The 24,803-nt window shown below is 40.1% G+C and overlaps 3 protein-coding genes across 7 annotated transcripts in view; 2 read left to right on the forward strand and 1 right to left on the reverse strand.

Moving 5' to 3' along the window:
* The window catches only part of megf10 (multiple EGF-like-domains 10), a 68,098-nt gene extending 63,975 nt beyond the window's left edge, over positions 1 to 4,123 (reverse strand). For both annotated transcript variants that reach the window (XM_072658688.1, XM_072658687.1), the window contains exon 1: positions 3,866 to 4,123. The gene's annotated coding sequence lies outside the window, so the exon portion shown is untranslated. The remainder of the gene's footprint in view (positions 1 to 3,865) is intronic.
* Positions 4,124 to 13,438: 9,315 nt separating this feature from the next.
* Positions 13,439 to 18,135, forward strand: c16h5orf63 (chromosome 16 C5orf63 homolog). 3 transcript variants are annotated; one of them, XM_072658590.1, is made up of 4 exons: positions 13,439 to 13,463; positions 16,708 to 16,814; positions 16,905 to 16,961; positions 17,068 to 18,135. In XM_072658590.1, exons 2-4 carry the CDS (start codon positions 16,710 to 16,712, stop codon positions 17,239 to 17,241), a joined length of 336 nt encoding a protein of 111 aa, XP_072514691.1. In that variant the 5' UTR covers positions 13,439 to 13,463; positions 16,708 to 16,709; the 3' UTR covers positions 17,242 to 18,135. The 3 variants fall into 3 exon arrangements, with proteins under 3 accessions (XP_072514691.1, XP_072514692.1, XP_072514690.1); XM_072658591.1 differs by lacking the exon at positions 13,439 to 13,463 and adding an exon at positions 13,480 to 13,898 and having other exon boundaries at positions 16,690 to 16,814; XM_072658589.1 differs by lacking the exon at positions 13,439 to 13,463 and adding an exon at positions 13,480 to 13,898.
* Positions 18,136 to 18,764: 629 nt separating this feature from the next.
* Positions 18,765 to 24,803, forward strand: part of LOC140537159 (E3 ubiquitin-protein ligase MARCHF3-like) — a 34,960-nt gene continuing 28,921 nt past the window's right edge. Inside the window, exon 1 of one of the 2 annotated variants that reach the window (XM_072659403.1) lies at positions 18,765 to 18,869. Coding sequence is in view for 1 of the 2 variants with exons in the window: in XM_072659402.1 (XP_072515503.1) it covers positions 21,991 to 22,049 (59 nt within the window). In the remaining variant the exon portion in view is untranslated. Of the gene's footprint in view, positions 18,870 to 21,965; positions 22,050 to 24,803 lie in introns of those variants that run through there. The other variant, XM_072659402.1, reaches the window with a different exon arrangement.

Raw genomic sequence — 24,803 nt, forward strand, 5'->3', positions numbered from 1 at the left:
CTTCAAGTGGCTTGCGACTTAAACACATGGACAGCAGCAAGAGGTCACTTCCTCCAACTACCAAACGGTCTTGACAAATGAATATGGTGGCAGGGACGGCATCCAAGCTATTTTAGTTTGGACTTTGATCTGCAATGCCTTCATAAAGTGAAGGGTGTGCTGTGGTTCCATGAAGCGATGGATTCTGGATCATTATCATCACAACAAAGTGGTTACACTGCTTGTAAAGTCAATACCAATACATAGATAGCATGCATGCTAGATGCTACACCATAAGCTGAAAGCACAGTAAATATCTTGGATGACCGTCACTGTGCCAATAATGTTCTTCTTTAGGTCTGCCAACACCTACTGAAACCTGCTGATAGTCGTAAACGGCGGACGTTCTTCAGAAAGGACAGAGCTCTATAAAGAGGCCTTAGAAGGTTTTGCTAGACACAGATGTGATTCTGGATTGGCCTGAAGAGGCAGAGACTGTGGGAGGATTCAGGTTGTGTTTTTCTTACGCATTAAACTGGAATCAAGGACAGGGAAGCCATCCTACTCACCACAAATGAAGAAAAAAAGAATATGTAGGCCAAGAAAGGGAATAACTGACATTTTGTCTCCACCACTCTGGCAAAGCAATACACTTCCAAAGCTGAGGAACCCAAGTTTTTATTCAGCTCAAGAACAGACAAGGCCAGAGCACTGGATTGCCGGAAACTTTGGCTAGTGCCAGGCTGAGTTAGAGTAGTTGAAAGCTCTCTATGTCTTTGTAGGTCGCTGACTTCCCGCCCTCTTCGCTGAGCTAGCCAATAAATACAGACATGTGTGCCTGTCAGTCAGCCACATCTCCATTTGTCCTTTCCTTTAGGGCACTCCCAAACAACATCTGTCTTTTCATGGAAAAAAACGGAGTAACAAAATGTAAGCAATTTTTCTAATCCGAAATTGCGTGTGAATGAAATGAAAACACTTCGAGAGGGTATCCACCACATCCCTCAAAGGCTATACAGCTGTTTGTAGTCAGCTGATAGATCCATGACTGCTCTAAGAGTCCTTTTTGTTTTTCATGGTTTGTCTGGGGCAAACCGGTCTGGCAAACAGTTGTTTTAGGCTTTCCTATTGTCTGAAATAGTCATTACCGACTGAAATACAGAGGTTTTCCTATAGTCCTGCCTAACTACGTAAGCCTCACTCAGTGTAGACCCAAATGCTGATTCTTACTGCAGTCCAAACTCTGTCGGTTTCTACTTAGCTTAGATGTACAAGCAGCGAAAACCGACATTTCACACAAGTTTTGTATCATGAGAATAGCAATTTGTGTAAAAAAATGCTGCCGTTTGAAAACCAAACTTAACCATCTGCAACAGCTTGGCATATTTTTATCTTCCGAAAAACTGAAAAGTAGGTCCATGATGAGAAGACCTTTAATCATGACAGGGAATAATGCTGCTTTTATTGCAAGCAGCTGGAGTCGACTGCCACTCCCAGCAAACTGCACAATGTAAATATGATCAGGGTTGATGTTTTGCTAAACAATTCTTAATATTGTCATTCTCAGTTCCTCATCAAAACAATGTACAGTTTTACTGGATTTAATTCATTCAAAACACATCATTTAGCATTTTTGATATTTTTCTTAAGTGTGTGGTGACAACATGCTGCAGTTTGAATACTTTCATAAACTGTAAACATAACCATCACTCTGTTTCCCTTCCCTTTTCCTGCCATTTCACCTATATTGACTACAGGCCCAAAGAGAACTCATGTGAGGCAGTTTGACCCCAGTTTGAAACTCAAAGCAACTTCACACACTGATCTCAAAGCATAAAGAATAGCTCCACCAGTTTGTACAGAAGTCTCTGTCGTTACTGGATACTATGCATTAGTGTGTAATAAGCCTTGGAGTGTTGAGGGGTTAAAGAGGTAAACAGACTGTTTTTGTTACTGTATCTTTAAGACAGGTGTATGTACATTTCCTCTGTTCTGACTGGTTGCCTTGTATTGCACATCATACAAAAAGTGGTCCAGGCTTATCACTTTAATGTATATGGGCAGAATAAACAGCTGTAGGACAAACAGAATGACATACACAATATGGATAAAAGTATTGGGAGACAATCACAGTTTCTTCCGAAATCAAGGCTAATAATCCTGCTGTTTATCCTGGAGTTTATCCTGGTTTTGTTGGAGTAACTGTCTATACTGCCCAGGGAAGAAGGCTTTTCACTAGATTTTGTAGCATTACTGTGATGATTTGGTTGCATTGGATTATACCACCATATAACACCTATGATGGATTATAGGTATGTGTTTATCTTCTCCAGAGAGTCCTATTCTATTGGCAGCACTTCTCTACAGGGGCTAGATAATGTGTCAGCAATGGGTGCAACTTAAAGTAGCTGAATGCAATCATTAGAAGGGCTGTGCACAAACATTTGGACATTACAAATATGTAAATGTGCAGGTTTTTAGGACACTGTTTAGTACACTTATTCAAATGCACTTTGCTAGGCACTTGATTTCCAGGACAGCAACCCATACAAGCAAGTCCACATGTCTAACTTCTAGCTGCATTTGCTTAGGATAGGCCTCCAGAGACCACTGCAAAAGTGGTGGACCATGCAACAACACATCTACCATACATGATGAGCACAGCACGTTCATTTTTATTGTGTCAGGGACTTAACATCTCACATTCACAAGTGCATGCTGTGAGTAATCAAACAGCACAAGCTTTCGCCCATGGCCACAGAGTCCGCTCCTCCATTCAAAGCCAGTCACATGACTGTGAAACCCACAGAGGGACAAAAGCTGAACACAGCGGGGGCCCTTCTCCTGCACCACCATGCCCCGAGGACACTGGCAAGATTTCCTCCATGAAAATAGCTCAGTCCCGCAGAATTGACTGGCACGACTTAATTCAATCATGTGTTACACATTCTTCTTGTTAACTCATCGCTAAAGTGCCATTCTTCAACTGCCCCCGTTATCAGAGGCAGAACAGGTTGCAGAAGCAGTGTGAGTGGAAATCCCTGCATGTAAACAAGCTGCTTTACTACAGAACAAACCGAGCGGCACAATCAAATAAACAAACAGCAGTTCAATGATTTAGCAACTTTTCTTTTGACTGGTTAAATCCTCTGGTCCAATGATATATTCATTCATTCATAAAAACAAACCAGTTCAACTTTAAACAAGAACCACTTTATTAGTCTGGGGGTAAGAAGCACTTTCCAGGCTTGAATATCAATGCTGCACAATGTAGGTGTGATAGTCATTAGATATTCACTGTAATCGTGCTAGCTAAACTGGATAACTGTTAAAAAGTTGGCCCTTGTCAAATTGTGTTAAAAATAATACAAATAATAAATAATAATATTTTTTAAAATAATAAAACATATATATATATACTTTTATATATAATAAATATAATATATATATATATATATAATAAATATAATATATATAATATATATATAACATATATAATAAATATAATATATATAATATATGGAATACTTTATTATTATAAATGAGCCTAATTAACACCTTAATAGCTATTAGTTATATAACGTTGCTGTTATCTAAAAAAAAAAAAAACACTTTTTGGACGTTATTTGACTTCGACAGTTATTTAGCTACATCGTCTCAAATTTCATGATGAATGGACAAATAAAAATGGCTTGCGATCTAATCGTTTTACATTTACGTCTATTGGTAATTTAAGAAAGTTTTACTGTACATTTTTTTCTGACGTCTCCTTAGTTTCAATGCATAAGTATTCCCAGATAATAATTCCATATTTTAATGCTGAAACGCTTAATATTAAACCCTTTTACCAGTAAAAGACAGAAAGAAAGAAATAGTCAAGCCTCACCGGTTCTACTCTAAAGTACTCGTCCTCTCCAAACTCATGGATCCTCTTTGAGAAGCTCTGCACTTGACTGAAAGTTCCTCGGAGAGCAGCTTCCTGACAGGAGGTGCTCTGGACATCAAACTCCAGCAGTATTTCCACTGACCCCGAAGAACCTGACTGAAAGCGCGAGTTTAATGAAACGACGCGACGTGGATGTGTTTGGAGACTGAGGAAAGCAGCTGTGGGGTCGCCCCGTTAGCATCTCCTCACCGCTTTTCGGGACCCTGCGCCCAGAAAGTGAGAAAACACCATGCAGCTTGTTGTGATGACCTCACTGCTCTGTCGGCCAATTAGAGCAACGGTGAGGCAGAGCTGGCGACTCCAGTAGACAGAGGCCTCAGTGAGATGATCCAGTGCAGGATGGTGTCCAGTTTTGAGGAATAAGTGAAAGAGTGTGTTTTTATTTTACTTACACTTTAGGCACAACTTTTAGTGGACGTAAACGGTTTTTCTGGACGTTTACACACGTCTAAATCATCACTGTATCTGAAACTGTAAACGAAGGGAAATGTCGCCCCCTGGTGTTTCACTCTCCAGAAGATGACTGAATGCTGAAGGTGAGAGCTGGGTCTGTGTTTCCTGACCTGGCCATAACCTCTAAACATGTGTTTTTCAGGCTGGACTGAATGAGACACAGTATATAACACACAGGACAGACAGTCAGATCACAGGGAACACAAGCAGCCTCATTTACATAAATAAATAAATAAATAAATAGTGATAGACATAAGTGTACACAAATATACTATATGGGCTGAAATTATATAAAATTGGCCCATTATTAATCTGTAAATAATAAATCTTAATAATTAAATTAAATCATAATAAATCTTTGTGCAAAATAATTTTACTAATTTGTAAATTGTTTATATAAATTAAATTACATTACATAATAATTATATACTTGACAAAATATTATGTAGAAAATATTATATCAAAAAACACTACAGAAATTCTAAAAGAAATAGGTGGAGGTGGAAATTTGTCTTTTATAAATTAATTAATGTTTTTGGTAAATAAAACCACACGAACACACACGAATAAAGTTTTTTTTTAGCATAACAGACACACAGATACAATGTAAATCATTTAAAATCATTTTACAATAAAATAAAAAGTCTCCGTGTCCAGTACAGTGTGCAAACGACACCCATAACGAGGAGCTGAGCAGTTTGCGTCAAGCTTCAGAAACGCTCCTTTTCTCGAGGATGAACATCCCTGTGTGAATGGCGATCAGCTGGCGCCCTCTGCTGTTCGCGCCTGGGCCTGCAGCTTCCACTGCCAAAGATCCGTAACGGAGGCCGATGACAGGCGACGCGCGGAGTAGTAGGTGAGGCTACCTAGCACACCAACCGGCACATCCTAAAGCAGCCGGCACAGCATCCGGCACATCCTAAAGCAGCCGGCACACCATTTGGCACATCCTAAAGCAGCCTGCACACCATTTGGCACATCCTAAAGTAGCCGGCACATCATTTAGCACATCCTAAAGCAGCCGGCACACCATTTGGCACATCCTAAAGCAGCCGGCACAGCATTTGGCACATCCTAAAGCAGCCGGCACAGCATCCGGCACATCCTAAAGCAGCCGGCACACCATTTGGCACATCCTAAAGCAGCCGGCACAGCATTTGGCACATCCTAAAGCAGCCGGCACAGCATCTGGCACATCCTAAAGCAGCCGGCACAGCATCCGGCACATCCTAAAGCAGCCGGCACATCATTTGGCACATCCTAAAGCAGCCGGCACACCATTTGGCACATCCTAAAGTAGCCGGCACATCATTTGGCACATCCTAAAGCAGCCGGCACACCATTTGGCACATCCTAAAGCAGCCGGCACAGCATCTGGCACATCCTAAAGCAGCCGGCACAGCATCCGGCACATCCTAAAGCAGCCGGCACATCATTTGGCACATCCTAAAGCAGCCGGCACATCATTTGGCACATCTTAAAGCAGCCGGCACACCATTTGGCACATCCTAAATCAGCCGGCACAGCATCCGGCACATCCTAAAGCAGCCGGCACACCATTTGGGACATCCTAAAGCAGCCAGCACAGCATCTGGCACATCCTAAAGCAGCTGGCACAGCATCCGGCACATCCTAAAGCTGTCAGCAGAACTCCAACCTGGACGTCTTAAAGCTGCTAGCACATCAACCGGCACATCCTAAAGCAGCCGGAACACCATCCGGCACATCTTACAACAGGTTCCCCACAATGTGTGAAATGGGAGGGTTTATGTGGGGGATGCAATATAAAAACACCAAATGTCTTTATAGAACCATTTAAAACCCTTTGAAAAATGAATAGCCAAGAAGTTATTTAGTCAGTCCATATATCTCACTTTCAGAGGATTCATATTACATATCAGGTCAATTTACCTAATTTGTAAAAGTGATTCAGATTTAGGAGTTCACTTTAAAATAAAGATTAAGATCAGTTTAAATAAACCAAACAGCAGTGTTAGTGGACTGTGTGCCAAAAAGAATCTCGCGTTACTCTGAACTGTTCAGGTTGACGGGGTCCAGATCCATTATTCAGATTAATATGTTGTAATTAATCACCTGAGATGTAGTCACGTGTTTGTTTTTCTCTATAGCTGATGTGATTTTGAGTGGCCTCTAGGGCGTTTACGCGCGGTGCGCTTAATTACGCGTCGGATGCGTTTTTACGCACGGTGCGCAAAACAAAGAAAAAATAAAGCTAACTTTAAGTGTAAAAATATTTTAAACGTAATTTGTAAAAGTGATTAAGATTTATGCCTCTTTTCGTCTCTTTTTCGTCTCAACAATGACGACTTCATATCATTGAAATGCTCTTTCTATTGCACTCATTTCAATTACCATTATTTCATATGGTGTGAAATATTCTTAGGAATCATCTATATATTACCCATATAAAGACTAATTTTTTAATAGTGCCCTATCTAGTGGTCATCAACAGCGCAAGTTTACCCTTGTCGGGGTAAAACATCTCAGCCATACCTACACTCACTCAAGCCTTGCCTTGTGATGGACCTTGGCTTAGGTAGTGTGAAGTGCAGAGTTTTTGATATATTTTTTCCATGTTTCACATTATCAGAGGCCAGGAGGATTTCTCGATCTTCTGTTGACCACAGTATCCTTTCTCTGCAACCACTAAGCAAAGCAGCCTAAAAGGGGTGACCAGTACCTGCTCCTCATCCAGGTACCACTCAGAAGTTATCACAAGAGATCACAGCACACTTTTTTCCTACCCTCTGTCTCTCAAATTGTAATGATGCATGCCTAGAAATGATCTTCACCATGGAGAAGTCTGTGCATGAAGGTCCTGAAGCTGTGGCCATGGCTGTGTGGGAGGTTCTCCTGGACAGGATGGAGGACACCTAAAGGGCCAGCATTTCATTACACCCCTCACTCTTCCATTTCTTCCTCCATTTAAAACCACAACCCTCCTTTCAACACCGTAATCATATGTTACATCTGTTTATCCTAATAATGTATTTCTTGTATCAACAAGTAGTTTAACTAGTTTATTTCATCCTCTTAATGCTGTCCTGAATTGTGTGTATACAGAACCACCAGTGATTGAGGTGAAAGTCTACTTTATACTCTGTGTTCCAGAACTGGAGAGGAGGTCATGGGACACATCCTTCATGAAACCCACAAAATTTATTTAGCAGTGTGCATGGGCTAATTGTTCAGGAAGCAGCTCAGCCAACATGCTCATGTGGAGCTCCCATGGGTGGAACATGGGCTCTAAGTGGGTTTGTCCATGTGTCGTTACAGGGACCCAGTAGGGCTTCCTACATGGGCCCTGACGTTATTCTGTCCATTCTATAAACTATTCTGTAGGCCTCTTAAATGAAATCCCATTTTATTATTATTATTATTTTATTATTATTTATTATTATTAAAATTATTAACACTAAGCAGAAAAGCTCATGGTTGAAAAGTGCCAGTTTGAGAAATGGTGCTGCTATTTCCAGCTCTTTGGACACTTGGACACTGGAAAAAAAGCTCAAAGATGACATTACTGGATCAGAAAGCATGTTTATAATGAAATCACCAGTAATGACAGCAAATCAATTCTGTAGAGTCTTTACGTTTGTGAGACAGTTTTGTGTAGTCCAAGCTAGGGGTGTAACGGTACTTGTATTCACATTAACCCGTCCACAGTATGGTGGCCCCCGTGGTGGTAGTAGTATAGATAATCTCCAGCTGTAAACTGTTGGATTTGCAAGTTATTGTGGGAACTGTGATTCCACCTCTCTCTCTCATCCCTCTCTTTGTTGCTAATGCATGTGTAGAGAGGGACTCAGACACTGTTTCTCACCTCTGGATGTGAATCGACTGAAACTATCAACAAGATGAGTACAATATGTTGCTCTGTTTCTGTGCCCGTGTTCAGCTTAATTACACTTTACAGCTTAATTAACACACTACAGGCTGTGCTGACTACCTCATAGGGGACTATACGGCACCAGGTGAAGCAAACTGTAAATTGTACATCTGTCTGTTCAAATTAAATGAAAAGACACCTGGGATAGTCCTATGTCTTTTCCCTCCTTGTACCGCACTGGTACTGAACCAAGAGGTCCAAACCATGGTGTGAACTGAACCATGATTTTTGTGTACCGTTACACCCCTAGTCCCAGACTTCTCTTTGGTCTAGAACAAAACAAGTCAAGAACATACAGAAAAGCCTAATCTTCCTTCGGTGGCCTCTGATTTAGGAAACTAATTGTTCTTCAGAAGAAGCACATCCTCTCACACTGGACCGGTAGATTTGGGACATCTGAAAACGATCAGAGCATCTTAGTTCTTCTTGTTTTATTACAGATAACAGATGAAATGTTAGAGCTGAAAGAGATAGAGGACCTTGTATTTTAGGTTACAGGAGGGTCCTTTTGTCGTGAGGGTTGACTACATTTCCCACAGTGCAACCTGTTTAAGATTGAAAAATAAACTTAGTCCAGAGGACTTGACTCTGAAGCAAACTTAACCAGACATTAGAAGAAATATAATAAGTGGGAAACATCTGTTGTGCACTGTATAACTGGTTACTTACATGTGTCTTTGCAGCCGCCTGACCCAGACTGATCACACAGGGTCACCATGTTCCGATGTAAACCCTGGACACATGTCTGATGGTAAGGTTTGATGTAAAAACAAAAAAATGAGAAAGTGTGGCACAATCTGAAAGCGCTGACAAATCACATTTTAATGCACAGTACACTGTAAAACCCTGAAACACAGCCATGTTCTAGCAGTGAAAAACCAAAACAGTACCTGTACTGATGGATGCTCACTTACATCTTCAAGCTGGCTGACCAGGGTTTCAAACGGTTCTTCTGGATACAGCTGTTGACCCCACCGTTCAATTTCACACAAGAGAATATGGAGATCTTCTGCCTGTGTGTAACAATGATTGTTTTTTTAAGGGCTCAATGGGACAAAAGTATTTGGACACCTGCTCATTCATTGTTCCTTCCAGAATCAAGGCTATTAAAAAGAGTTTATCTTGCTTTTGATGGAGTAACTGTCTTTCTACTAGAGTTTAGAGCTTTACTGTGAGGATTTAATTGCATTCGTTAACAAGACCCTTAATGAGGTCAGACTGATGGTTGACCACCACCCCACCTCATCCCCAGCTCCCCAACTCATCCCAAAAGTTTGGAAGGAGCACCATCATTCCAGAAAACATTTCCACAGCTTAAAGCTGGGGGGTTATAGCATTAGGCATGGTGCCAATTGGTTAATGTTTTGCTGCTCCAGAGAGTCATATTCTATTGTCAGTTCTTCTCTACAGGGACTAGACAAGCAGTGTAAATGTGTGTGTGTGCATTTGCACATCTATGTGAGCAATGGGTGCAACTTAAAGTAGCTGAATGCAATCATTAAAGGGGTGTCCACAAACATTTGGGCACTAAGCCTGCAGTTGAAATGGTTAAACACACAACGATTCCCACCTGTAAGACACAGTAGCAAGGCGGTCTCTGTATACTGAAAATATTTGGTTCTAAGCCTATAATGGCACATGGAGCACAGTGATTGACACACAAACTGGTTCTATTTAAAGGCAGACCAAGGCCTGAACCTAATCCTTCTGATGTAAATGTTTGGGATCAGTTTAATTTCAGTGCACTTTCACTTTACTGGGTGTAAGTGACAGCTGTGAGGACAGAGTGGGATTAGGGTAGAGCGCAGCACACCAGAGACAGAGACTTAGCACTTTACCACTCACCTGGCCCTACTGCTTACGCAACGGAGGAATTAGAGTAAAGTTAAAACTGATACAGACGGCCAGAATGTAACACACAGCCCTAATCCACTGAACTCTGTAGGTGCCTGTAATTACACCTATACACTCATACTAGGAACATCGCTGCTGGAACTGCTGACTGTGTAAGTGGTTTGAGTGGGGAAAATGTCTGCAAATGCACTGATGAAACCAGTACATAGGAACTTTATTTATTATTGTGCCATATTCATTTATTTATTAATGTGCATTGATACTTACTGCTGTTGAAATGATGTACACATTTGAAATAAAGCACTGTGAATTCCTATTTTTTAGCATAATGCAACAGCAGAGGCACGTCACTCCATCCCTAATACCCAAACAACACATACTGCATCCTGTATTATAGGCAACCCAACTGCTCAGTGCAAACCCACCATATGGGCTGCTTTCGGGAAAGGCATGGGCTGTGTACATCTCAAGAACTTAATACTTGCAGATTAGACATTACATCCTGGAAAGGCTTAACACATATTCATTCATAAAACAAATACATCATAATACATTAACCCCTTAAGCTCTGGAGGTATTAAGCTATTCATTCTAATGCATCTAATTCAGTAACTCATGTTAATTATAAAGCAACAACAATTAAGCTACTACTATATGGACAAAAGGTATTGGGACACCTGTTCATTCATTGTTTCTTCCAAAATTAAGGCTATTCTCCTGCTTTTGTTAAAGTAACTGTCTCTACTGTCCAGGGAAGGCTTTCTGCTAGATTTAGGAGCATTGCTGTAAGGATTTGATTGCATTCAGGAGCACCAGTGAGGACGATCACCATCCCACCTCATCTTCAACTCCCCAATTCATCTCAGAAGTACTGGATGGAGCACCACCATCATTCCAGAGAACACAGTTCCACTGCTCCACAGATCAATGTAGTGGCTGTAAACCTCTCTAGCCCACGCCTGACATAGGGCCAATAGGTTCATGTTTATTTGCTCCAAATTAGAAGCCTTTTTTTGCGTCTTTTTAGAAACATTGGTATAAAATGTACTGTCACAGGGGTCTCACCTCATGCCCTTGTCCTTTAAATGCTGTGTTGTGGAGAACATCCCATAGCGCAGGTATTCCATCTTCAGACACAAGCCTGCGAATTAATAAAAAATACAAAAGGTTATTTGTAATCATTTGTCATTAATACACATAAGCCCTGTAGGGGGCAGTATTGTACAATATTTAAAATGTCCACAATCAAAGCCCTCATACTTTGAACAAATGGCACATTAGATTTAGAATTAATGATCACACAGTTATAAACATATGACTTTTTTTTTTACAATATTATAAATATATTATAATTATATATATATATATATATATATATATATATATATATATATATATATATATATATATAATGCTCACAAACCGACTACCATTGTAATTATGTAGTAATTAAGTATATAACATATTTAAAGATATTATATTATGTATTATTTCAATAACCTTTTTACATCCAGAGCAGCATGAGGCATATTCCTCTGCATCACCGGCTCTTCTTCCATCTGAGACAAGAGTAAGCCACCGATCTTCTGCTCTGGATGTGTGAGAGAAGTGGAAGGAAATGTAGCAAAGCTCTGTATTACATAATGTTCATAATGTTAAGAATAATGTTCTCTGATTGTGTTCAAAGAATAAGATATACTATCAAGAGCTACTATGAGTGGCCTGAATTCCTGAAGATAAAAAATAGCATTAGGTTACTTGATGATGATAACATCATAAACATAACATCATATAGCTTCATAAAGATGATATGGTAAAGTATAAACCTACCCTCTTCCAGAGATTGGCTTGAGGTCCCAAGACAGTTCTCTAAGAGCTGGGCACAAGTCGGGGATAGTGGTGGAGGAAACGGCTGGTACTTCTCATCTTCCAGGTTCTCAAACGGAGGCGGGACTGTGATATGGTAATCATCCGGAGAGCTGCTCATCTCCGCAGAATGGAGACATCCCACAGCAGTGTGCAGTCTGTCTGGCCAAGCCGAGAAAATGACAATGGAGAACATTAACAATCGAAATCAATCTGCAAATTTGAATAAATGAATCCATACATTTATTACCTAAATAGTAATCTACTGTGAGCGTGCTGGACCCACCTGTGTCTGGAGACGCTGCTGCACTGCTGCTGCTCCACGTGGCGCTCAGAACCCAAACAAACTCGGCCGAATCACGCATGTGCGTCACATCGCTGTTATTAAGTCCTGCTTGCGCTGTAGTAGTACTAACCTCAACCTCCCGCGTGTACACGACCAAAATAGACCAGCCCCTACTGCCACAGATGTTATGTAACAGTGGTCTGGATTGATAATCTCGTAATAGCCCACTAAACCCACTGATCTGACAGCAACACAGCAGCTGGAATACACTCCACTGCTGCACTGAACTGCGGTGTGTTCATGCTTCGCTATAAGGGCTGGTTTTGCCCTTAAAGATATTTGGGGCGTTTTAAGTTTAGAAAACTTCCAACGTCCAAAAATGTATTTATTTTTGCTTTTGTTTATTTTAATTTCAACTACATTTGTAAAGATACACTGGATTTAGATGTGCTGATACCTTTTTTGTCACTTTATGTGGTTCCAATACATAAACGGACCCTAGTCATAGTTCTGGGTGTTATGGGATTAGTACACGTTGAAAAAACTAACGAAATATTTGGGTCTTGTCACGTCCAGGTTATGGTGTATTCATGCGTTTCATATGCATTCACAGGTTTATTCATTACTCTATTCTGAAATTTGCTGCTTGCATGAATCCATCATGGAAACTTGCTATTATATACATTAGTCTACAAAACTGCAACTAGCTACCATTTATCTACAGCCTACAGTTTAAGAGGCTAAATCTAAACATTCAGAATTGGGCTACATTTCTAAAATTTACTGATAAATGATGAGCGTGGACCAGATTAGTGCTGCTAGGGCTGTGGCTGTTTTTTGGACTCGGCCTGGTGGGTCCAGGTCATATGGGAGAGTAAACAGCGCGGGTATTAGTAAAACAATATTATGCACAATTGGTAGATAATTTACCAATGAACCCGGATATCTTACTTTATATCTCCATTAAGTGAAGACATTTACTTCAACAAACATTTTTAAAAGACAGCAGATATCAGACATATTTAATTTTAGCGCATAAACCTCGCTCCCAGCTGACAGCTCTCTCCTCAAATAGGAATATCTTCCCTGAGAGGAAGTCGAGTTCCTGTCCTCCAATAGAAAGCAGTCTACGCCAGCCGGTCAACCCCCGCGTTTCCGGCGCTCTGTAGGTGAGTTACAGGAACCCGGACTGTTCATTCACAGCGTGCTGCTGCAGCTGGTGCTGGTTCTGGTTCTGGGAGTCCAGTTTGTCAGAGCTGGGTGCCGTTTTGTCTTGAAAAGTACAGGGTCGCGATTGTGGATATGTTTATATTTGTCACTCTTAGGACGTAATGCAGCGCTAAAAATACTGCCCACAGCCCAGTATTGCGTATGTGGACTCCAGCCTACGCAATCGGTGCTGCTATTTATAACCTTGATCTAATTCCTCCCGGATTAACCCAGTGCGTTATATTTTATATCCGGTGTGGCGAAGGATTTACGGTCGATACTCGTAGGTTTGGGCTACACGTCTGCAGACGTCACGCTGAATTCAGCTGGTTTTGCAGACCCACGTGGACGAGCACACTTCCCTCTCAGGTTAAGCGAGGTTCAGCACGTAGCAGGTTAGGATCGTTTGGCTTATTTGGGTACGTTTGATAAATTGCTGCCCACTGCTTTTCGTATTATTGATTAAACAAAAAAATAAGAAAATGGAAATAACAGCAGTCAAGTGTCACACACTTAAAGGGGCAGTATATTCACTACATGGGAGGGGTGTAACGGTACACCCCTCAACAAAGTCACGGTTCGGTTCACACCACGGTTTCAAGAGTTTTATTGTCATATGCACAGCAGAAACAGACAGTTACGCTGTACAATGAAATTCTTACTTTGCTGTCCCTCCATTCACCAATAGATAAAGATAACAAAAAGGAAATTAACAAATAATAATAAAAAATACATACAAAATAAATAAAGTATAATAATATAAGTTGAAGTAAATAAAATTTAAGTAAACTTTTCCCTTTTACAATTAAAAAAAATAAAATAAAAGTTACATATGCTTTTATGTGCAAATATGAGCAAGTATGAAGAGCAGCAGCTATAAAGTGCAGGTTGCAAGTAAGAAATGTAAACAATAGTGTGCAAGTATCGAATGTAAACAGTGTTCTGACAGCAGCAGTACAGTGAGTGTAAGGTGCAGTTAAAATCAGATTAGAGTTAAAACCAGTTCAGATAGGAAGGGTTGGAGAGGTAGTGCGTGAGGTGTTCACAAGCCTGATGGCCTGTGAGTAGAAACTGTTTGTGAGTCTTGTGGTCCTGGACTTCACACTCCTGTAGCGTAAAAGGTAAAAGTGTGAAGAGTGTGTGCTGGGGGTGTGTACTGTCCCTGATTATGTTGTGGGCTCTCCTGGTGACTCTGTTATGGTAGATGTTCTGCAGTGAGGGGAAGGCTGCTCCTGGACCTCACTGTTCGGTACAACGGTAAAAAAATAAATAAATCAAATTCATTAGGCTTAATTATTTGTTTAGCTAATTTAATCTGAACAGGCAGTGGTGCAGTGGGTTACAGCTTGTTTGTCCTAGTTTGTTTGTATAGTCCTCCCTGACTGTTGAACAATGCAGACACTCCTTATCCGATCCACCATGATTTTATGAGTTACAATAAAATGGAAAAAGGCTGGAAAAGGGCCAGAATGTCTCTGAACTAGTTGTTTATTTTCTGTGGTTTCACTGCAAACAGAACCGTGCGAGATTAAGAATAGACAAAGAAAAGAAAACTAAATGTGTGTGAGCTATCGACAGAAGGAGGGAAGAGAGCCAAAAAACAACTACCATAAAATGAGCATAGCGATACACATAAATCCATAACGCCATTAAAATTAAAATTTGCTTGCTAATGGCTCCAGCTTAAGGTTGTGAAATGCGATGCCACATGCACACTTTGTCCATAGCTCCCATACTGTATACAGTCCTCTAAATTGAATTGCATTGAACCATAGTATATAAATAAATGTACACCCCTATCAATAGCTATTTGTATTAAAGTAAAAACAAAATTATATTTAACTAATAACATTAAATAAAAAATCATCTTTGTCCCGATAAAATAGCTTTTATCTTAAATAACAGACGTTCCTTGTCCCAGTCTTTCAACTAGCACTCGTCGTTTGTCTGCATCTTTGCTGCTGTTGCTATGGGAAACCACCAGCCTGTCTGAAGTGTCTCCTCATTCTGATTGGTCAGCTGAAAAGAAGCTTTTGATGTCACTCAGCCTTTTTTTTTTATTTGTGCCGTTTTATTTTAGACTTGATTAACTGGAGGCAAGCCAATTATACATATCTCATATTAGCCTAATTTCATGCATGTTGTGTAGGAGTTCAATATTTCGACTTATTCAGTATCCCTGGCAATGTCTGTCTACTGAGATAAACATGAACCTATTGGCACCATGCCTAATGCCAGGCGTGGACTAGAGGGGTATAAATCCCCTGCATTGACATGTGGAGCTGTGTTCTCTGGGTTGATGGATGGTGCTTCACCCAATACCTTTGGGATATGTTGGGGATGAGGTGAGGTGGTCATCATCCAACGTCCTGACTTCAGTTGTCACTGAATGCAATCGAGCTCTTCACAGCAATGCTCCAGAATCTAGTAGAAAGCTGTTCCTAGAAAGTAGAGGCAGTTACTCAGACAGAAGCAGGATAAAGTCTATTTTAATACCCTTGAATTCAGAAGAAACAATGAATGAGCAGGTGTCCTAATACGTTTGTCCATATAGCGTATTTTTGTACCTCTTGTGACTTCTTGGCAATTGAACTTTAAAATAACAGCTTCATTTTAATAGGCAGAATGTCGCCTCTGTTGTCCGGAACGCTGCCTTATGTAACTTTGGTGGAGCTGCATGATTCCTCTAGCCAGAACTGCATAACTAGAGTCCTATATCAATGTGAGATGTAGAAGTGAATTACACTCTACAACTGTAGGGGGGAGCTCTGTTGCAGTTGGATAATGCTTATTTTTTTGTGAAGTATGTGGATGAAAACCCTAAAATAACCTGCTATTATGTAGCATCAGGACTAGAAATATCAGTACTTCAGTATCGGTTCACCCACCCTCAATGTTAAGAGATGCCAGTGCTTTCCAAAACCTGTAACAACAACAACAACGAAAAAATATGAGAAATGACAGGTGTGAAAGTGTTAATGTGTATAGCTGGCTAGCTAATTAGCCAAACAGTGAGATGCATTGCAGATCTGGTTCTCTGTTGTGATGGTTTTGGTGTGTTCACTTGAACCACTAAGTACCTTAGCTGCTTAAAAAGACACTGTGTGTGTATCATGCATAGCTTGGAGCAATAACTCCAAATGTTTGGGTAATTAACATCAGAGTCAGCACATTTTTCATGTTAAGGATCTACTGCACCTCCAGACATGCTCACCCTGCTCCCAAGACTTCTGCAACAGACAAGGAATCATCAGTTCATCAGGAGCTGCTGTTCACAGAGGCCCTTACCCGTTATAACTCTGTTCACTAAGGTAAATTCAGCTGGATTTGGCTTAGTTGTTGTTCGAGGAGGTCTCATATGTCTGTGGCACACAACTTGCAGATTGTAATCTTCATTGCAGGATCCATGTCCTTTATGTGACGAAGCAAAAGAAGAGCTCGAACCATATAAACACAAGGTGAGCTCAAGTACAGCACCCAGTTAGTGTTACATTTGAGCGGCTTTGAATTCTACTAGATTGTGTGCATCTCCAGCACTTTCACACTGTTGTCTGCCTTGTTAAGTTTGTGTTGCAGGAGGTCGACATCACTCTCCCGGAGAACAGTGTGTGGCACGACAGATACAAGTACGACATCCCAGTGTTTCATCTGAATGGGCAGTTTCTGATGATGCACAGAGTGAACACAAAGGTCTTGGAAAAGCGCTTGACATATGCAGAGAGAGAAGCTTCTCAGTAATTTATAACTGTAACATAGATATGTTGTATAAATCATGTTTTCTAGTGTTAACTCCAGTTTCCCAGTGTTGTTTAGTGGCTCCTCACCAATCAGTAAAGAGTTTTAGCTGAACTGCACTGCATATTTTCTAGCATTGTAATCATTTTACCAAAGGTGGGGTAGATCAGCACAAAAAATCACATTCATTTAGTGAAATAATGACTCCAGTGGAACTAAACGTAGCTTCCCAAAACAACAGGAATAGAAGCGGAAAATGATTAAAAGTTGTTTTAGGTTGCATTGCCCCCATACACCTGACCCCAGACTCCATTTCTAGACCAATAAGGAACATTGTTATCCTAGGAAAGTGAATGTATTTGAATATAAGTGAATTTAACCTCAAGTGTCTGTTCAGGAAACAAAACAGAACATGTAATTGACATTTTAGCCACTTTTACACAAGCATTAGGCATTAGATGTATCTGTTGCGCATAGAGAGGGATCAGTGTATTAATGTCTGGAAGACTCAGAAACATACAAAACAAAAGTAATAAATATACTGAAATAGCAGCTAAGGTACCGTAATAACCTTTGAAAGGCAACTCTGAACACTGAGCAACATTCTTGCCTAAAAGCAGACAGATAAAATTGCAGTAACAGTTAGTTTGTCCCTCATGTGGTCTATGAAATGTCTCTTGTTTTTGACAGTAAATTTGTGGTAATTTAGGTAGCAGTGTTTTAATGAAAGTACAAAATGCTACACAGAGGACAAGAAGGCCTGGTAACACTGCAGCCAAGCTAACTTACTTTTCATTTTCACACATACAGACACATTCAGCATGTACTGTTAATACTCTGCACAGAGAAACTGCTGTATTCCAATGACATATTCAAATAAAAAACAATAAAAATGAAGATTTTTTGAGACACTTTTACTCAAGTTACTCAAGTACCCCCCCCAATCAGCTCGGCTTAGCCAACTGTGTCATATTTCATAGGTATAGGAGTTTTTGAGACTTCGTTTTTATATTATTTAAAAATCTAAGATAAATAAACAAATACAAATTAATTGGACAAATACAAAAACAATCAGATACAGGGTTTCTGCTGCTTGGTGGATTATCTTTGCCCTTTGAAATTATTTAAGTAAAATTTTAAAAGCAATTCAAGAGTAGAATGGCTTAAACAATGTTGAGTTTTATATGTTTTAGTTTTTTTTTAATGCTTTAATAAGTCTCGGGTGTATCAAGTATAACAAAATAAAAGTCATATTTTCGAAATGTTTTTTTTATTTTATTTGTTGGTCAGAAGGGATGAATAAACACTCCAGTATTTATATAAACGAAATTTCTGGCGACTATTTGATGGTTCAGACGGTTGTACAGGGGTGAGGCGGCCAGCAGGATGCGCGCTCTGCACTTTGCTTTGCTTTCGCCTCCCATTGGCCGCCGGTTTGTTGTGGGAAGCTGCTGATTGGCTGAACGAAGCCATCATAGCAAATGTCCCGTTGGTAAGACAGACAGGCAGGCAGGCGTGCACTCAACAGCTGAGTGAAACAGCACAGAGCTGCTCTCGTTTACTGATTTCTCTCCCCCGGGACTGAATAACAGCGTTGGCAACGTTAAACGACTATTCACCCAGGTGTTAAGGTAAGTTACGCATGATTTTCACGCTCACGTCTATCTGAGGATTACTTCACTTTCGTTTTGTCCAGAATACATGTGTGGATGGATGGGTTTAGATGTACAGAAAAAAAGGAAACTTGATTAGAGGCTGTGCTGGTGATGGACAACAGTGCGTGGCGGTACTATACATACATGTGTTATTATCATAACGCTATAACTGTAAAAAAAAAAAAAAGGAGTGGGGAAGTCTACGGTACTATTATCATACTAATACCAGTATATCATTGTATTTGTGTGTCAACAGAAATGCTCCAAAGTGACAAACAAAATTTTTTTTTTTTTTACAAAAATTCCCATTCAAATGGGAATTTCTTTTTCTGTCAACATTTCATTTTGGAGATATGAGGGTTTTGACGACGATGGGGCCACCGGTGGTTCCTGGCTGTTTCCCCTCACTGGTATAACTTTGAGACACCTCAGCCAGTTTGCATCGCTTTGCATGTAGTTACCGATTAGTAATCTTTATGGTGTAATACATGTCACGTAGCAAAAGGAGTTAAAGATAGGCCTTCCATATTATTATAATATATATAACAATATTGTAATACCGTCTCTCTTCAGTATTGTGGTAAAAAAAAAAAAAAAAAACTATCAGTATTTGTGCCCCCCCCCCCCCCCACATTTGTTGAGACAGCTTGGTGTAGTGCATTCCTCCTGTTCTCTCAGCTGCTCCTGCATTCCCTCAATCAGCTGAGGGACCACCGAGGCAGCCTGCTGCTGACACTCACTCAGATTTTCCTATAGATCTAACCACCATCCCACACACACATAAACAATACAGGCGAAGTGAAACTGACAGAAGGGGAAGCCTCGCTGCACAGGTTTGCATTTAGAGACAGTCTCACCTGATATGTAATGAGCTGATATTGAGTCAAACTAAGGTCATGCTCTGAAATCATGCGGCTCTTAGTGTTTTACCCAGTGACAGATATGATCAGCCATAGCGTAGCTTCCTGTTAACTGGTTACAGTGTTAAAGTAGGTGAAAACTCTTTGCCACTTGTCATTCGCCACTTTCTCGCCCAACTCTGAGAAAATACTCTGTTGTTCATGGTTGTTGTTACGCAATCGCATATGCTGAGACAACCAAGTTGGTTATCTAGCAGAAGATTATTTTGATTGTTACAGCAAGACAGGATCTTATTTCAGAGGTATCAAGCATATCTGTTGCTTACAGAGAAGGATCTGTGTTGCTGTGCATCGATGCAATGTTATCCAGTAGGCTGAATCACTACAATAAAAAAGTAATAAAGGTTCTGAAATAACAGCCGTGGTAGTGTAGTAGCCTTACAAAGGCAGCTATGAACACTGAGCGCTATTCTTGTCTAAAGGCAGGCAGATGAAACTGCAATAACCGTTACATGTCCCCAATGTGGTCTCTGACATGTCTTCTGTTTATGACAATAAATCTGCAGCAGTTTGAGTCGCAGCAATATCTTAATACTGTTGAAACACTAGAGAGTGATGCAATACAAGAGACACTTTTGAGGCCCTGAAGAACCATGTTTGAAATAGAAATGTGTGTGACTGTGAAGAACCTTTTTATACGTTTAAAGAATGTTAAAAATGTAGGGGTTTCTTCATGTGGAGGTTCTGTAAAATGTTTGTCAACTCATAGTTGTCATTTACAGAAATTAACTTCTTGATGCAACAGAACCTTGTTTGGTTCCATAAAAAACACAATGTTAATAGAGACGTGTGAGTGTGAAGAACCTTTAAATGTCCATTGTTAAAAATATAAGAACCTTGAGGAACTATTTTGGAGGTTGTTTTATTTTGAAACTGTGGAGGAATCCATTCAGGTGCTTTGAGGAACCTTCAAGAAAAGGTTTTTAGATGAAAAATGTTCTTTGAAAGCACCTTATAAGATGTCTCCACAGTTTCAAACTGCAGAACTTCAAAAAGGCCCTCACAGTTCTTATATTTTGAACAGTGTACATGATGTGATGATACTGTAGACCTTTAAAAGGTTCTTTATTATTAAGAGTATTCCACAATTTTTCGAGTTCTTCTATGGCGTTATGCAAATAACCATTTTTATTTCGAAACAGAGCTTTTCAGAGTGTCAAGTCTTTGCATAATAGGCATCTTTTAAAACAGCACAACTTAGCTATCATCAACTCATTGAGAGGAGTAGGCTAATGAGGAGAAGCTGAATGAGCAAGTGAACAGTCAATTATTGAAGGTGATGTGTTGAAAGCAGAAAAAATATGCGAGTGTAAGAATCCAAGACACTTTGACACAAGCCAAATTGTGATGGCTAGACAACTGGCTCAAAACATTTCCAAGACATCAGGCAGACCTTGTGATGGGTTCCCAGTATGTAGTGGTCAGTACCTACCAAAAGTGGTCCAAGAAAGCATAACTGGTGAGAAAGGTGACATGGGCATCTAAGGCTGATGCGATCCATGAAGGCCCAACCTCACAACTTACAGTTAACGTCTCAGTTTACCACAGGACACCTTCAGAGATCTTGTGAAGTCCACGCCTTGAATGCTCAGATCTGTTGTGGTGGCACAAAGGGACCTGCTTAGTATTAGGCGATTGATATTAATGTTGTGTCTGATTGGTGTGTAACACTTCACACACATCACACATATTATAATCGCTACTATATTATAAGATATTAAACACACTATAAAATGGTCTTTTTTAAAGCAAACAACAAACAACCATACAATGTAAATCAGTTCAGATGTTAGTATTTATTATCAGCACATCTTACCTACATTATGTGTTACTTTAATTGTGTTATTTATAGAAACACAAAGATCAAATTCATACCAAACATTAAAGTACACAGATTGGATCACTAACTGTATTGGGACATCCTTAGTTAAAATGTGGTATAATAAGCTCTTGTAAAATGAATCATATCTCACCCTACCTCTAGAATAAGTGTCTAAACGTGTAGGAGTGTGTCTTCTTCTGAACTGTTTCTGGTTCTATGATTCAGAACCATGGCAGTTAAGCAGTTGTGCAATAATGGATTGCATGTTTCATACATGCACCCGTCCCGTACAATGTCTCTTCCTTTTTTCTTTTTTTGTCGCTGTCTTTGTTCTACGCATGTTTCCTGTACTTTTATGCAAGAAACCAAGTTCACCAGCACATCCCAATGTCAAACTCAGACACTGCTCAAACTGTAAGTAGTATTTTTTTTTTTGTAGGTTGTTTTTTCTCAAGGGGGCGTTTTGAGAATGGTTAGGCCGAAGCCTCTTGGCAAACAGCTATTCATACATAATCATAGACTTGCTGTAAAATTGATGTGTTGGTAAGTGTTGTGTCACGGATGGGTTGAGCACAGAGCCTGCAAAGGGCTGTACACAATAGCAACAAGTACAGCAAGCACCACAGTACCATTCAGTCTCAGTCTCTTGCGAGTCTGACGCAAGAGGAAAGATGTGAAACTTCCCTCTAAGGATAATGGATTATGGATTCAAACTTGTATCTGCCTGTATCTGCATGTATCTGTCGTTTTTTTACCTTTTGACGTAATGAGAATCTGGCCATTTTTACACTGACTTCTATTGAAAGTTAAGAAGGTTCTTTTCCTTCTCCTGTAAAGTTGCCATTTAAGAGAAACAACTGTTCTAACTCACGTTAGTAGACTGTTAGAATAAGCACAAAAGAGAAAATATTTTTAAAAAAGATAATCAGAGAAATTTTAGTTCTCAGGTATATACAGAACAAAAGTCATGTATACAATGAAAATAGCCTCAAATGTGCCCTGAAAAAGGTTTGATTAGAAATGGTGCATTGTAGAGAAATTAGCGACAGAACTGTTTACCGCTGTGAAGTCTGAAGTGTTTAATGACTCTAAAAGCTGCCCTAAAATTGATTTATTTTGAATCCATTTAGGGTGGATAGGGACAAACAGGGTCACATAAGGCAAACTAGAATGGTTTAAAAGTCTCTGTTAGAGCCGTCAGAACTGCTGACCATGAAGTGTGAGGTCTTGGGGCAGACTAGTTATCTGCATGCCAGTTAGAAAAAACTGTCCAGTGATAAGCTTGTGTTGACTAGGCACCTTGCATGGTGGATAGCCTCCTGGGCTGTGGCCACAGTTAAAGGCTGTGGTCATCTGTCTGTGGGTTGTGCACATCTTTAGTGGTTCAGCTGATTAGGCAGAGACACCAAAATGTTGCCACAGTCAGAGCAATGTAATGCAATGCTTGACAGCCATGCTGTCGAAGTAGGAAAGCAAGGAGTAGAAATGGTAGCATCATCCACACTTTCTCACGGAGAAACGATTGAGGTTGAGGGACATGTCTCAAGAAACCAGAGACAGATCTTGTGGGTTTCCCATGAAGATAGTCTCTCTTGCTGTGTAGTTACTAGGTGGTTTTAACTGAGTTGCTAGGTGGATGCTATGGTATTCTAGGCGATTGCTGTGCAGTTGCTATGTTATGCTATTGCAATGCTATTCCAAATGGTTGCTAGCGTTCCTAGCCATCATAATCAATCAATACCAGTCACTTTTTTTTCTTTCAGTTGTCTTTATCTGGACTTAAAGTCCTCTTTCTAGAAAGCAGATGCCCTGATGGGCCTTGACAACGTCATAATATCTTTAATAGACAAATCTGATGTTTTTCATGACCTGACTTGTCTCTGCTTATGTGCTCTAATGGTGCGAACATATTGTCAGACAAGTAATCTCAATGAGCTGTAATCTCTTAGTGGTTTAATGTTATACAGAGCAAGAGAAGTGGATTTGGTCATACATTGTTTAGTGCTCGGGCCATAACGTTAACTTCTGCTAGTTGATGCTAATCTGACCCTGGAAAGAAGCTTGAGTGTACTGCATGTAGTTTATCTCAGTGATGTGTTATTTTCTTCCTCTAGTAACAAATGGACCACAATTTTGTTGATCTATTTAGTATTAAAACATCATAAAGCTTAATGCTTAGTGTTATCGCAGACAAACAACAGAGTGTGTGTCATATGCCATAAAAAACGATAGCTTGATATTCTCAGAGATAATCAGATTAATGTTATTTATAGCGGTATGCTGTGTATGTAGAGAAGCATAAAAACACTACAGTGTGACAGTTTACATATGTTGACACTGTTTATGAGCATCGTCAGCAGAATGTTTTCAGTAAATATATAAGGTACCTGTCAATGTGTAGTAGAGTCCAAAACAAATACAATGTCCTAGTACGGGTCTTTGGTCTGGTTTAAAAGGGCCCTAGAATGTCAAACAGTATTTTCTCAGACATAGTTGAATAATGAGAGTTTGGTACATGGAAGTGACATACCCTAAACCTCAAACACTGTTGCCTCCTCCTTCAAAAGAAACCTGGAAAACAGGCCACTAATACTAAAACTGTTACCTAACAGTCTTGACTTGTCAATCTTTATGTCTCTAAAATGTGCATACACCCAGCCCAGTAGTGAGCCCTAGGCAAAGCTGGCGAAATGGTAAAGCATGTCAGGGAAAATATGGTGTTGTTGATTCTGGAGAGCAGCACATCAACTCTAAACTCTGCTAACTATGGGAATGTAGGTTGCTATTTAAACCAGCCCTTGTGGAGGCAGCGTTTCCTGTGCCAGTGTTCACAGAAGGGGAGATTGAACCCAACACGCAACAAAGTGTAAACCGTGGAGGTAAATGCTGAAGGCAAAGCTAAAAACTAGCTCTAGCCGTTTACCATGTCTTCTCTCCAACGTCCATTCCCTTGAAAACTAACCGGACTACCTCAACTGACTTTTTACGAGTAAGACTTAGTAAGAAAGACAAACCCGGGGAAGTGAGTGGAGGCAAGGCTAAAAGCTAACCCAGCAACAATCTCTTCAGCTAACAGCACATCACACTGAGAGGGCACAACAAGAGAACAGTAACATTCTCCAATAAGACTCAGGAATAATTGCAGTGTTTTTGTTGTTGTGCTATAAT

Source organism: Salminus brasiliensis, chromosome 16 (genome assembly GCF_030463535.1).
Source record: "Salminus brasiliensis chromosome 16, fSalBra1.hap2, whole genome shotgun sequence".
Taxonomy (NCBI): domain Eukaryota; kingdom Metazoa; phylum Chordata; class Actinopteri; order Characiformes; family Bryconidae; genus Salminus; species Salminus brasiliensis.

Excerpts from the sequence above, each read along its gene's own strand:
- c16h5orf63 (XM_072658590.1), top strand. The coding sequence starts at position 16,710 with ATGCTCACCCTGCTCCCAAGACTTCTGCAACAGACAAGGAATCATCAG. Across the intron at positions 16,815-16,904 it reads TTATAACTCTGTTCACTAAG|GATCCATGTCCTTTATGTGA; the intron begins GTAAATTCAGCT and ends TCTTCATTGCAG. Across the intron at positions 16,962-17,067 it reads TCGAACCATATAAACACAAG|TTTGTGTTGCAGGAGGTCGA; the intron begins GTGAGCTCAAGT and ends TGCCTTGTTAAG.